This window comes from Camponotus vicinus, unplaced genomic scaffold, assembly GCF_025532165.1.
Source record: "Camponotus vicinus isolate PSW18456_S1 unplaced genomic scaffold, iyCamVici1.0 SCAF_11, whole genome shotgun sequence".
Taxonomy (NCBI): Eukaryota; Metazoa; Arthropoda; class Insecta; order Hymenoptera; family Formicidae; genus Camponotus; species Camponotus vicinus.
The window spans coordinates 1,979,395-1,992,526 of NW_028141947.1; the positions used below are offsets into that span (position 1 = coordinate 1,979,395).

The following is a 13,132-nucleotide window of genomic DNA, read 5'->3' on the forward strand; positions in this document are numbered from 1 at the left end:
CGAGGTATTCCAGACAAACTTTTCGTCTACTGCGACATTTGCGAACCTTATATTACGGGCGATGTACAATCGCCTCTTCTTCGAATAGTCGCGCACGATGCACGAAACGATTATCCGTTTGCATCCACCCAGATAAAGCATTTTTCGCCCGCGCAATACATCGCGCTGCGGCGAACGAGTTTCGTACGATCGAAATAGATATAAGAGATCAGCTGGGAAAGAGCATACCATTCGAATTCGGAACGTTGACGGTAACTTTGCATTTTAGGTGTATCGATTAGATATTATAAAATACACGGAATCCGCGAAAGAGAAAAAACGCATTTGACTGTTCATTATTATTATTATTATTATTATTAATGGACTATTACTCGATATATCACGACGAATTACAGAGCGGAGGCGGCCGCGGTGGCGGTATTCCACGAGTTTTCGTCGGATCGCCCTATCAGCGTGGCCATGGAATCGGTAGTTTTCTCGGGGGATTATTCAGGCGCGTACTACCATATTTAGGTAAAGCAGCACGAGCTGTGGGGAAAGAAGCTTTACGAGCCGGAGTTAATGTAATCGAAGACGTTGAAAACAATACGCCATTTAAGGTAGCGGTCAAACACCGTTTTGAAGAATCGCGAGACAAACTCAAGAGAAAAGCCAAAGAAAAAATAAGTAGTCTAATGAAGGGCTCGGGATATAAGTCCGATGCGAAAATGCATGTAGCTCAGTTCCCTTTTGTCGGGCTTGATAATCACATCGCACGATCCGCAATAACATCGGCTCGTAAGCGACGACGGACGAGTAAGAAAATCAAAGCGGTTGGGAAAAAAAGAACGAGTACAAAAGCACAGAGAAATAAAAAGAAGAAGAAAAGTCGTACGGTTGTGAAAAAAAGACTTAAGACGTCTGCGAAACGACGTAATCGGTAAAAAACGTACCGTATCCGATATATTTTCTTAAGCGGTTATATTCGGAGCATTCTAATTTAACGACGGTAGTGAGCGACGGACGATAGCGAGCAATTTACGATAAAGAAATATGTCTTTTCTTCACACGCATTCGAGCGAGTGTTTAAAGAGCGAACTAGATCTCTTCTCTCTCCCACCTACACAAACTAGCATCGAAAATTCGCAATGGATTCATTACAAACCCGTGACCTCTCTCTCGGACGACTCGCCGATAGAATTCGTCATCCCCGGACACGGAGAAGAATATTTAGATCTCACGCACACCATGCTGAGTCTTCGTCTACGTGTAGAAACAAACGCCGATTCCGCGAGTCAGGCTTCAGGAACAAGCGCCGAAAGAATAGCCGTAGGCCCTGTAAATCATTTGCTTCATTCTATCTTCAATCAAATCGACGTGTATTTCAATCAAAAGCTCGTGTCGCCTCCAAACAACGCTTACGCGTACCGAGCGTACATAGAGGCGTTGTTAAATTATTCTTCACCCGCAAAAACTTCCCATCTAACTTCCTGTCTATGGGACATGGATGCACCCGGACACATGGACGATCTGTTGAAATCAAATCCCGGCAATCCCGCTCTCGCGAGACGCGCTCGTTACATTTCCGGAGGAAAGGCGTTAGATCTCGTAGGACATCTCCATTGCGACGTTTTCAATCAAGACAAATTTTTAATTAACGGTGTAGAAGTACGGTTGAGATTCGTTCGTTCGAAAGATTCGTTCTGTCTCATGGAAAGTAGCGGAACATCGAAAATTCACATTCTCGACGCTACCTTGCTCGTTAGAAGGGCGAAAATAAGCTCGGGTTTGTTACTCGCGCATGCTAGAATGATGAGTAAAGTTACAGCCAAGTATCCGCTCACGAGAGTCGAGGTTAAAACATTCACGATTCATAGCGGCGTTATGGGTGAATCGTTAGATAATGTAATACTCGGTCAATTACCGAAGCGAGTAATAGTCGGTTTCGTTAGTAATAAAGCGTTTAACGGTGACAGAAAATTAAATCCGTTTAATTTCAAGAACTACGGAATAAATTTCTTCTCGCTGTACGTCGATGGCACGCAAATCCCCAGTAGGCCTTTGCAACCAGCTTTCTCCGAGGAGGAACCGCTTTACATCGAAGCTTATCAAACGCTTTTCTCGGGAACAGGTATTCATTTTTTGAACGAGGGAAATTCTATAAGCAGAGACGACTATTTCAAAGGATATACTTTATTCGCTTTTGATCTTACTTCCGATCTATCCGCTAATTGCGCTGGACACTGGAATCTCGTCAAACATGGTAGCTTACGATTAGAAGTGCGATTTGTAAAGGCACTTTCCGAGACGGTTAATTGTATTATCTATGCCGAATTCGATAATGTCATAGAAATCGACTCGTCTCGTCAGGTCATTGTCGATTTTTCGGGGTAAATTTTGTATAGACGCTTAAAATTGTTCCCCCTCTATCTCGCTCAAAACGCCGACATCAGTGCGCAGCGTTTCGAAAAATATTCAGTTTCGTTGGAGACACGCTCGGCGTCGTTGTTTCACATAGAGCCTCGCGTCGAATCACATAAGTTTTTCGTAAGATGGATATAATCGTCGATATTCAGGGTTTCCGCGATGCGAGGAAAAAGTTTATCGCTAAGGAGGTTGCTGTTGTAGCGATTGACGCTCCAATCGTCGATCATTGGATTATGATACCGCCGTATTCGTTTACCGAATTACCCGAAAAAATAAGACGAGAAAACAACTGGCTCACGCGAAATCATCACGGCATTGAATGGTTCGATGGCGAAACTAATCCGAAATATTTTATATCGCAACTGCGGCAAATTACAAGATGCGTGCGTCACATTTATCTTAGAGGAAACGAGAAAGCGAGTTATTTGAGGAATCTACTTTCTAGAAATATATATAATTTGGAAGGCATCTCGCCGGCATTCAAAAATCTGACGGTAGAAGAAGAGTGCGGACATCACGGATTTCGAAAATTCAGAATCTTTCATTGCGCATTACGCAACGCTTACAAATTAAAAAGCTGGATTGTTGCGCAAAATAATTTCGGCAGCGACGGAGACAGCATTACTCAAACGACTTGCAGTTCTCCCGAAATTTTGATAGTAAGCGACGACGACGACGACGACGACGACGAGGGCGACGACTATGAAAATGAAAATATTAAAGCACAATCAAATAATAAAATAGAGAAGAAAAATCTACAAAAAATCGAACGCACGGCTATTAACCACTCCATGCAAACAGAAAATCCGTTAGCTGTACAACTCGAAAACAAGCCACCAAAAGAAATTATTCAAATAATACCGCTTGTTCGCTCGTCTTCGGCGCAAACAAATGGACTCTCGCGAAATTCTGCAAGCATTGCGTCAGCTAGATGTCAAACACGTGGGAGTCTATCCCGCCGACAGATTGCCGATGGTGTGGACGAGGTCGACGGCCATCGTCGCTAATACGGACAATCATAATCGCCCTGGAGAACACTGGATCGCTTTCTTCCTCGACGGAGACGGTACGGGGACATACTTTGATAGCTACGGAATACCGCCCTTGTATCCGGGTTTTTTCCTACGACTCCGACAAAATTCCAACATTTATCGATGGAATACCGAACAACTACAAGGACTTTTCTCTCAAACCTGCGGACACTACAGTTGTGTATTTTTATATTATATGTGCAGCGGTTACGATCTCGATGGATTTCTTAGTCTTTTTTCCGAAAATTGCGAATATAACGATCATTTAATCGTAGAATTATTTCATAAAATTTTTCTTCGCGAAAAGAAACATGAAAAATATAATGTTAATTAATAGCGTGTTTAATTGTAAGAAGATATAAAAATATTTTTGCGAAGTACTGCGAATTGTATGCGGGTATATTAATAAATGTGAAAATTTTTTATCCTAATTCGTGTTTAATACTTTTAGCTTTTCCCTTCTTCCTTTATAACACCCCTCCTCGCGTTCAATCATCCGCATGTTCATCTTTTTACCTCTGTAGTGCAATGTAGTCTAATTATAATAATTATTGTCTCGTGCTGAGATGCTTTGTCTTTTTTCCGATAAAGCGCGTCATGAACCGTTCGAGCGGAGGGGCTTGTTTCGATATTCCATAGTAGGCCCCGAGGCGGAGTGGGGGAGGTACGGATTATTTCCTCGAGACATACCGGCTATCCCCCGAAAGTCCGTAGGTGGGGAGTTCGTTCTGCCAAGACGTAGCGAGACTAAGGCTAGGTAACGGAAATTTGACTTGGAACACTGTACAGGTAGGGCAGAGCTGGAGTGGGAGATTTGCTTTTTCGAGTCTAGTACCGCAGAGGTAGGGAAATAAAAATTTGATAAATCCCCAGACATAGGCGGCGTCGACCAATCACAGCTCTGGGCCACTATGGTGCAAGCCAATCAAACTCTGGGCCACTATGGTGCAAGCCAATCAAACGCTGGGCCACTATGGTGCAGGCCAATCAAAATCGAGACTTCGGGAGGTGGGGTATTGTTTCCACCAATCAGAACGCCTCCCTCCACTTCTCACGGTCACGCCCACGGCGCCAGGGACCGAGTGGTGGGGGTTTGTTTTGACGCACCATAGTGGCCCTTAACTACTAACGTATGACCTCAGAAGTTGTGTGTTTACATGACAAACATATTTATTACAATATCGCGTACCCCAAGTGTTGTTAGTCTTTGGAAGATTCTCGAGATATTAGGAAGTCATAACTGTGCATACGTATACTTTCCATATTACACTGATGATAATGGATAAAACAGTGATTTATTGCGGCGAATTCTTATAAGGGGACATACATTTGCATACATTTTGTTATATATCTCAATATACAGAGTAAGTCATTAAAAATTAAGTACATCTATATGTTTGTCTTTATTTCTTCTCTCTCATAAAACTTTGAGTAGAGACAGCGTTGTATTTAATTTGTCCGTTTGTTCTTTCCAACAAAAAATGTTTTTACAGATATTTAAGAAAGTAGAATCATGTTTGTAAAACTATTATTATGTAGCAGTTTAACAATCATCGTATCGGTCTTTTCAATCGACAATCAGATAAGAAAGCTAAATGAAACAGACACATACATGCAATCATCCTATATATTACCGAAAAAATATGATATCATTCTTATCACATTCGTATCACATAAAAAGGATACTTTTGTCGGCACCTATAATATGAGTATTTTGATAACACAATCAATTCAAAAAATACAATTGTATTTAGATGTAAAAAGTGTTATCGATATAATAATGATTAATGATTCAAAATTTACTGATGGAAAAATAAGCGTTTATAAACTGGTAGAACCTTCTTATGAGATGAACATTACCGAATATTTATTCCTGGATAATGTATTGCCGGGATATTACATCATAAAATTAACCTATGCTAACTGATGATACAGGTCTAAAAAAATTTTATAAAAGAAATAAACGACAATGGTAAGTAACTGTTAAAATATTAAATATGTAGTAATTACAGGATGACACAATCCTGGTACAGCATTTCATTGATTAAAAAGTGTTTTCTAAGAAAAGACATTTATATAGACATGTACCTATCTGAAAAGTTTCCATTCCTAATTATATGTTTCTTAAGATCTTAGTAACAAATTTTGCAATTTATTATTATTATTATTATTATTATTATTATTATCATTATTTTTAAAATGAATGTAAACTGCAAATAAAAATCAATTTAATTAAATCAGCAATAATGCACGTCTTATAAAATATTTTATCGTCAACAGTCGGACGAATTCAAATATTTCGGTAGTGTCTTGAATTGTTTTCAAAATCTAAATAAAACAATTCTGAAAGATTTATATTTGTTTTCATAGAACTTGCTTATTTGAAATTTAAAATTTTGGCAAATATTTTATTTTTACACTGTTTACTAATAACAAACTTTAGGAAATCATTATTAATATTTAATCATTATTAATATTTAATGAAGCCTATTACAGAAGCATTTATAACATGAAATTAATCTATAATATATATAGCTGATGACATAGATCAAAAAAATTTTTTTTAAAGTTATAATAATTCGGAACGAAAACATTTCCAGACACATGTATGAATTTTTGTATGAATTTTGTATGAATTATTTGTATGAAGTTTATATGAATTTTTTTGTTCATATTTTCATAGAAGTCACTAACAAAATTTGATTAGATCATGAACAATCACTCAATTTTCATAAACACTTTATATATACAATTAAATATAACTATATAAAATTAAATATATATATATATATATATATATATATATATATATGTATATATAAGCTATATTTATGCTGTTTCATATATTTAAACATTCACATACACGCGAACACACAATACCCATTTAAAAACAACTAAAAATATATATATGATTTATTTAACAAATTATCACTAAAATATGCAGTTTCTTTAACATGTATAAAATTATATGGAATGGTTAGGTAATATATCAATGTCAATAATCACAATATAGTAATTAAAATCAATTAAAAGAAGTTATTGTTCTAATACTGTGTAATATTGAAATTTATTTTAATTTTATTAAACAAAATTTTTTTTATTTTAATTTTATTGAAATTTATAATTTTGATACTAAAATATTAACTATTAAATATTAATTATTTATTTTGTACCTGTATGTCCTAAAGTAAACATTTCATGACCATTACGTTTTATTAATGTCAAAATAATATCAAAATCATTATTAGATTACGTAATGTTATACAAAATATAGATCAAAAGAGTAAGAAGAACTCTATGCCGTAATTTTCTATATATATTATTCTTATATATAAATTGCATCCGTATATCTCCTTTTTATTCAATTTTTAATATTTCTATGTAATTGTCGACAATTTATTATCCATTCATATTTCTAAATAGGTTGGCAACATATGTTGATAATATTGGGATCCAACACATGATTCCACGTTTGCCCGAATTTGCTATATCTTCTTCGCCTGCCTATAATATTATTATAATACATTATCAAAATTATAGAGTTTTATCAAATATTCCGATACAAAAAATGGAAATGAATGATAAAAACATGACGGTGACACATTTTCATACTACGTTTGTAAGGCCTAATTATTTTGTATTTCTGTCTAACCGGACTAATATATCTTTCATGTCTGGTCCAAGTAAAAGTAAGGTCAAGGTTGATATGTGGTGTGGAATGCACTGCGCATTTGCACACGAAATTGTTCAAAATATAACTCTATACTTGTTTCGTAAATGGGGACGCCTGAATAAATTTTGGCGAATAAATCATGTTGCAATTCCGGATTTTCCGGAAAACGAAAGCATCATAAATCTGAGCCTTGCTATTTATAGGTAATTATATTATAATATAATTAAAAAATATTAATATATTTCGACACAGATGAAAAAAAGATAATAATTCTTGATACTTAAAATTATCTACATATTTTTCGGTCTATTTTAAAAATATTATTTGAATATATTTGAATATATATTTTAAAAAAATAAGTAAACTTGTATGAGACAATGAGAGAAACATATCTAAATATTTATTATATCTATAATCTGTATCAACCTTTACGAAAAATAATATTAAAATATTATATACAGGGTAGACCATTTTAATATACGCACTGAAATATCTCAAAATCCATAAGTTTAAGACAAAAATGTTTCAGACAAAAGTTGTATGGTTTCGAGGGGGCCATAAGATGGTACCATTGGTTTGACCTTGAAGAGTTATTTGAAAATCACATGAAGGTCACCTTCAATTTCTTAAATGGAACCCCCTATTTTTTATTACAAATTCTTGTAGCTTATCTCGAGAGCTTTCCAAAACACTATAATTAAGTACCTTTTCGTTAAGTACTTTTTGAGTTATGAGGCTTGAAATCATTTCTTAATATTACATAAACCGTAAAATATCTTGTAAAATATTTATTTTTCGATTACTTTACCTTAATACTTTTATGTACAAAATAATGAGAGAAATCAATTGGTGTATAGAAAACACATAGTTATTTTTAAGAAAAAATATGGAATTGTTAATTGCAAATTACATATTTTTTCTTCAAAACAACTATGTGTTTTCTTTACACCAATTGATTCCTCTCATTATTTTGTACGTAAAAGTATTAAGGTAGGATAATCGAAAAATGAATATTTTACAAGATATTTTACGGTTTATGTAAAATTAAGAAATTATTTCAAGCCTCATAACTCAAAGAGTACTTAAGGAAAAAATATTTTATTAAAGTGTTTTGGAAAGCCCTCGAGATAAGCTACAAGAATATGCAATAAAAAATAGGGGGTTCCATTTAAGAAATTGACGGTGACCTTCACATTATCTTCAAATGACTCTCCAAGCTCAAATCATTGCCACCATCTGATGGCCCCCTCGAAGCCATACAACTTTTGTCTGAAACACTTTCTAGTAAAACTCTTCCTTATCGAGATATTCGACCGTGTCCAGACTTTTTTAACACCCAGTATATCATAAAAGTCTTTTATAGTTATTTTTATTTCAACTTACACCGTATCTTTCATACTTTATTATTAACCATACACAATTTCTTTTATCTTCAATGTCATTAAATATTCAAGATAAACTTTCAATTTACACATACGCTTTCCTAGTTAAATTATAGTTAAACTGTAGCATATCAAATATTTATGGAAACTATAAGTCATATGATTAATTACATAATTATTAACTATATAACTAATTCAACTAAATAAAAAGTATAATTAACGTAGCAATTTTATATATTGTGTTAATATTGTGTTAATTTTATGTTTTTATAATACTTATATGTTGCTTATAATACTTTTTGACACTTTGACAATAAATTTTGGACAAATTTTGTAACTTTAGCAAGCCTGTTGACTATTTTGCTGAAATTATGGAGAATGGATATGGAAATTATAGAAATTAATTATCCTTCCACACAAAAATCTGCAAACAATTTGTATCTTATATGGTTGATAATTAAATCTTGGAGATTAATATTATCACAAAAATATTATCCTGTATTGAAAATAACACGAGAATATAGTTCTTATGTAGAACGGGTACAGGTATCAACGCACAATTTAAATAATTTAAATAAGTTGGCGAATTATAACGTACCTATAACGTGTACTACACAGACGCATATTGATAATTCATATAAAATTTCATTGAACGATGTTCTACAATTGGGAATACTTCTTGGTTTTGAAGAGGATGGCTGGATACTATTTGACATAAAACAAACTGGTAAATATGTAACAAATTTATCACACTTTATAATGTTTATAATATAATGAAAATTTTATATTATTTTAATTATATGTATATAAGCTCCTAAATTATCTAAACATTTTCACTTGTTATATATTCAAAATGATTGACTGTAGAATATAATGATAATTATTCTATTACTCTCTAAAAGTGAATCAGTGTACTATTATTGAAAAACAGAAAATAGTCACTGATATTATAGCAGTTATAAATACAGCATTGTAAATCACTAACATTTCACTGAAAGAATTAGTTATATTGACTGTCTGAATCAGTATCAGTAATATTTTATTTATATTTATTATATTAAAAATTTTATTTTATTTATATTACATGCATGTTGAACTTGTTGTCTTAAATATAATAGATAATGAATGGATCATTTTCATTTATTCTCCGGACATTTATTTGTGTCCGACTTATAAAATCGATTTAATATCGGAAGTTCCTCTGTTCAGATTGTATCAGAAATTAAATCAAAGTAATATTTTTAATTTTATCTGTCGCCCTTTGCAAATTTTAATTCTCATTATTAAAACTTAAATACGAAAGGGATAGCGCATCGTAGCGATAAACGAACGAACTAGCGATTATTAGTTTTACAGTGAAATTTACTTCCACTGACCATAATCAGTGAGATATAAGATGAAGTAACAAAAAATAAACGTTTTCACTGAAGAGGGGCGGGGGGAGGGGGTTAATAAAATACTCATTGATTCTCTTGTCAATGAAATCTTATTTTACTGTTTAAATTAGTGATATTTTCATTGATTCACTTTTAGAGAGTACATTATCATTTGCAAGGAAGATAAATACTTCTTTTTGTATAATATTAAATAACAAAGTTATTTATTCTTACAATGTATAGTAAATTTAATAATATATCTTCTGTGTTAAATTTAAATAAGTAATTTCAGAATTTCATTAAATTTTTGAGTCTACAATGCATTTAAGTCTTCAATAAAATTGTGTTTGTTTTGATATTTTATATTATTACGCATGGATATTTTAATTAAAGTTTAACTACAGCAAAAACTTTTCTTTTATTTTGCTTAAATAGTTTTCTTAAATGCATAATGTAATTCTTTAAAGTAAGATATAATTTATATAGATGCATGTATATATAAAAATAAGAATTTTTTTATCTAATTAATTAATTTATTATTTGATAATTTAGTCAACTTATTTACCATGTAAAACAAACTATTGCAGATCAATTTATTATAAATTTTATTATAAATTTTTTATTATAAATTTTATTATAAATTTTATTACTTTGGCTATACATACATTTTGTATTATATAGCATTATTAAATAGCATTTTGTATGTGCATGTGCGTGTAAATTTTAAGCTACATAATTTTAAACCATTTATAACCTACCGTTTAACACAACATGTAATTAATGATTATAGAAAAACTTTTTTATGTTAGTTTCAGATTATGTTTTTATATGAATATATAGATAATAACAAATAATGTTATGTAATATAATGCAAATTGATCATTATTTATATAATTAAAAAATTGGTTTAAATTTATATAAAATTTCTTGTACAATTATTATATATACTCAATTTTAGTGCAAAGTAATTTCATATATATAATATTTTACAATCTGGTTTTTCTATTTATTTACAATTTTTGATACACTTTTTTATCTGGGTTAATTTATAAAAACAGATACTTATATTGATAAATCTATCTGAAAGAATTATAATCGTTATATATTCATTTGTTACCGATAGGATATTATCGAATCAATTACGATATCGAAAACTGGCGAAGAATTACAAGTTATCTAAATTCTGAAAATTATATGAAAATACATGTTCTGAATCGTGCCCAAATTATCGATGACGCTTTCCACTTAATGATAACAAACCAACTTAATTCCATTGTATTTTGGAATATTACAAAATATCTATCACGAGAAACAGACTACGTGGCATGGTATCCCATGTTCAAAGCTTTGGAATATCTGTCCAATATCTTTCTATTTCAGGAAAATGTATATTTTAATATCAAGGTAATAACAAATATTACAAACAATGTCAACAGTGATGTATTAAATATATTAAAACGCTTTAAACATATTACTTATTACACATGTTAATATTATGTGCATTTATAACAATAATTATTAAGTACTTTCCGAAAAGATACATACAATAAAATACATGTAGCTAAAAAATTTGATTACGATTTTTAAACATATTTTGGATGAATGATAAGTATCTATTTGTAAATTAATATTCGAATAGAGTATATACTAATAAAAAGTTGGAGAGGAAAATGGAGAAAAATAATGGAAAAAATTGTTACCATTTTTAATCACAGCATAATATTCATAATGACGATTTAAATATCATTAATTTTTAGATAGAAAATTAGTAGGAAACATATATGTACATTAATTATCTGTGTGTTTAATACCCACACAAACAGTTAAAAAGTTATTAAATTATAATACACATACAAACAGTTAAAAAGTTATTAAATTATATTATACGTATAATGTCTACATGTATGTCTATATGTCTACAAAATATGCATTTTTGTATGTATATTTTGATATGGACATGTGTGCATGTGTTAAGCATTTGTGAATGTGCACGTAAGAAGAATTCAAATTTGTGTAAATACGTATACATTATAAGTATAGCTATATAATAGATATCTTTATAAAAAGAAATTTAGAGTTGTTTACCAAGACAAAACGTTCTTAATATATAAAACCATGTAAAATACATTTCCGCAAGATATCTTTCGGTATGGCAAAATATAATGCAAGAATCGAAAAATATAAAATTTATATCAAGTAACAATATAAATACATATAAATATATATATATATATATACAGGGTGTCCCAAAAGTCCCGATACGGTCGAATATTTTATAAACTATGCACTTTAGAAAGAAATGTTTCAGACAAAAGTTGTGTAGCTTGAAGGGTGCCATAAGATGGTGGCAATGATTTGACATTGGAGAGTCATTTGAAGGTCACGTGATGGTCACCGTCAATTTCTTAAATGGAACCCTCTATTTTTTATTACATATTCTTGTAGCTTATCTCGAGGACTTTCCAAAACACTATAATAAAATATTTTTCCCTTAAGTACTTTTTGAGTTATGAGGCTTGAAATAATTTCTTAATTTTACATAAACCGTAAAATATCTTGTAAAATATTCATTTTTCGATTACCTTACCTTAATAGTTTTATGTACAAAATAATGAGAGGAATCAATTGGTGTAAAGAAAACACATAGTTGTTTCGAAGAAAAAATATGTAATTTGCAATTAACAATTCCATATTTTTTCTTAAAAACAACTATGTGTTTTCTTTACACCAATTGATTCCTCTCATTATTTTGTACATAAAAGTATTAAGGTAAGATAATCGAAAAATGAATATTTTACAAGATATTTTACGGTTTATGTAAAATTAAGAAATTATTTCAAGCATCATAACTCAAAAAGTACTTAACGGAAAGGTACTTAATTATAGTGTTTTGGAAAGCTCTCGAAATAAGCTACAAGAATGTACAAAAATATATAGGGTATTCCATTTAAAAAAATTGAAGTGACCTTCACGTGACCTTCAAATGACTCTTCAAGGTCAAATCAATGATACCATCTTATGGCCCCCTCGAAACCATACAACTTTTGTCTAAAACATTTTTCTCTATCTTGCTTATTTTTCGAGTTATTTGGCTGCCTAAGTTAAAATGGGTCACCCTGTATATAAAGGACAAGTAAGTAATACACTATAACCATACTACTATAATTACTATTTTTATTTAAATTAAATTTATTTTATTTTTATTTAAACCTACATCGTTTCTTTCATACTTTATTATCTTTATTATTACCATTTACAATTCTT

General features: G+C 31.3%; 1 protein-coding gene across 1 annotated transcript; it reads left to right on the forward strand.

Annotated features, from left to right (window-relative positions):
- The first annotated feature begins 1,032 nt into the window (after positions 1-1,032).
- On the forward strand, positions 1,033-2,373 carry LOC145961735 (uncharacterized protein F54H12.2-like). Its single transcript, XM_083082191.1, has 2 exons — positions 1,033-1,930; positions 2,111-2,373. The coding sequence occupies exons 1-2, from the start codon at positions 1,033-1,035 to the stop codon at positions 2,371-2,373; spliced, it is 1,161 nt and encodes a 386-aa protein (XP_082938317.1).
- The last annotated feature ends 10,759 nt before the right edge of the window (positions 2,374-13,132 follow it).

What these genes read in the sequence shown, in the direction of transcription:
- LOC145961735 (XM_083082191.1), top strand. Translation starts at nt 1,033, where the DNA reads ATGTCTTTTCTTCACACGCATTCGAGCGAGTGTTTAAAGAGCGAACTA. An exon ending in AGTAATAGTCGGTTTCGTTA is followed by an intron (nt 1,931 to 2,110) that starts GTAATAAAGCGT and finishes TCTCGGGAACAG; the next exon opens with GTATTCATTTTTTGAACGAG.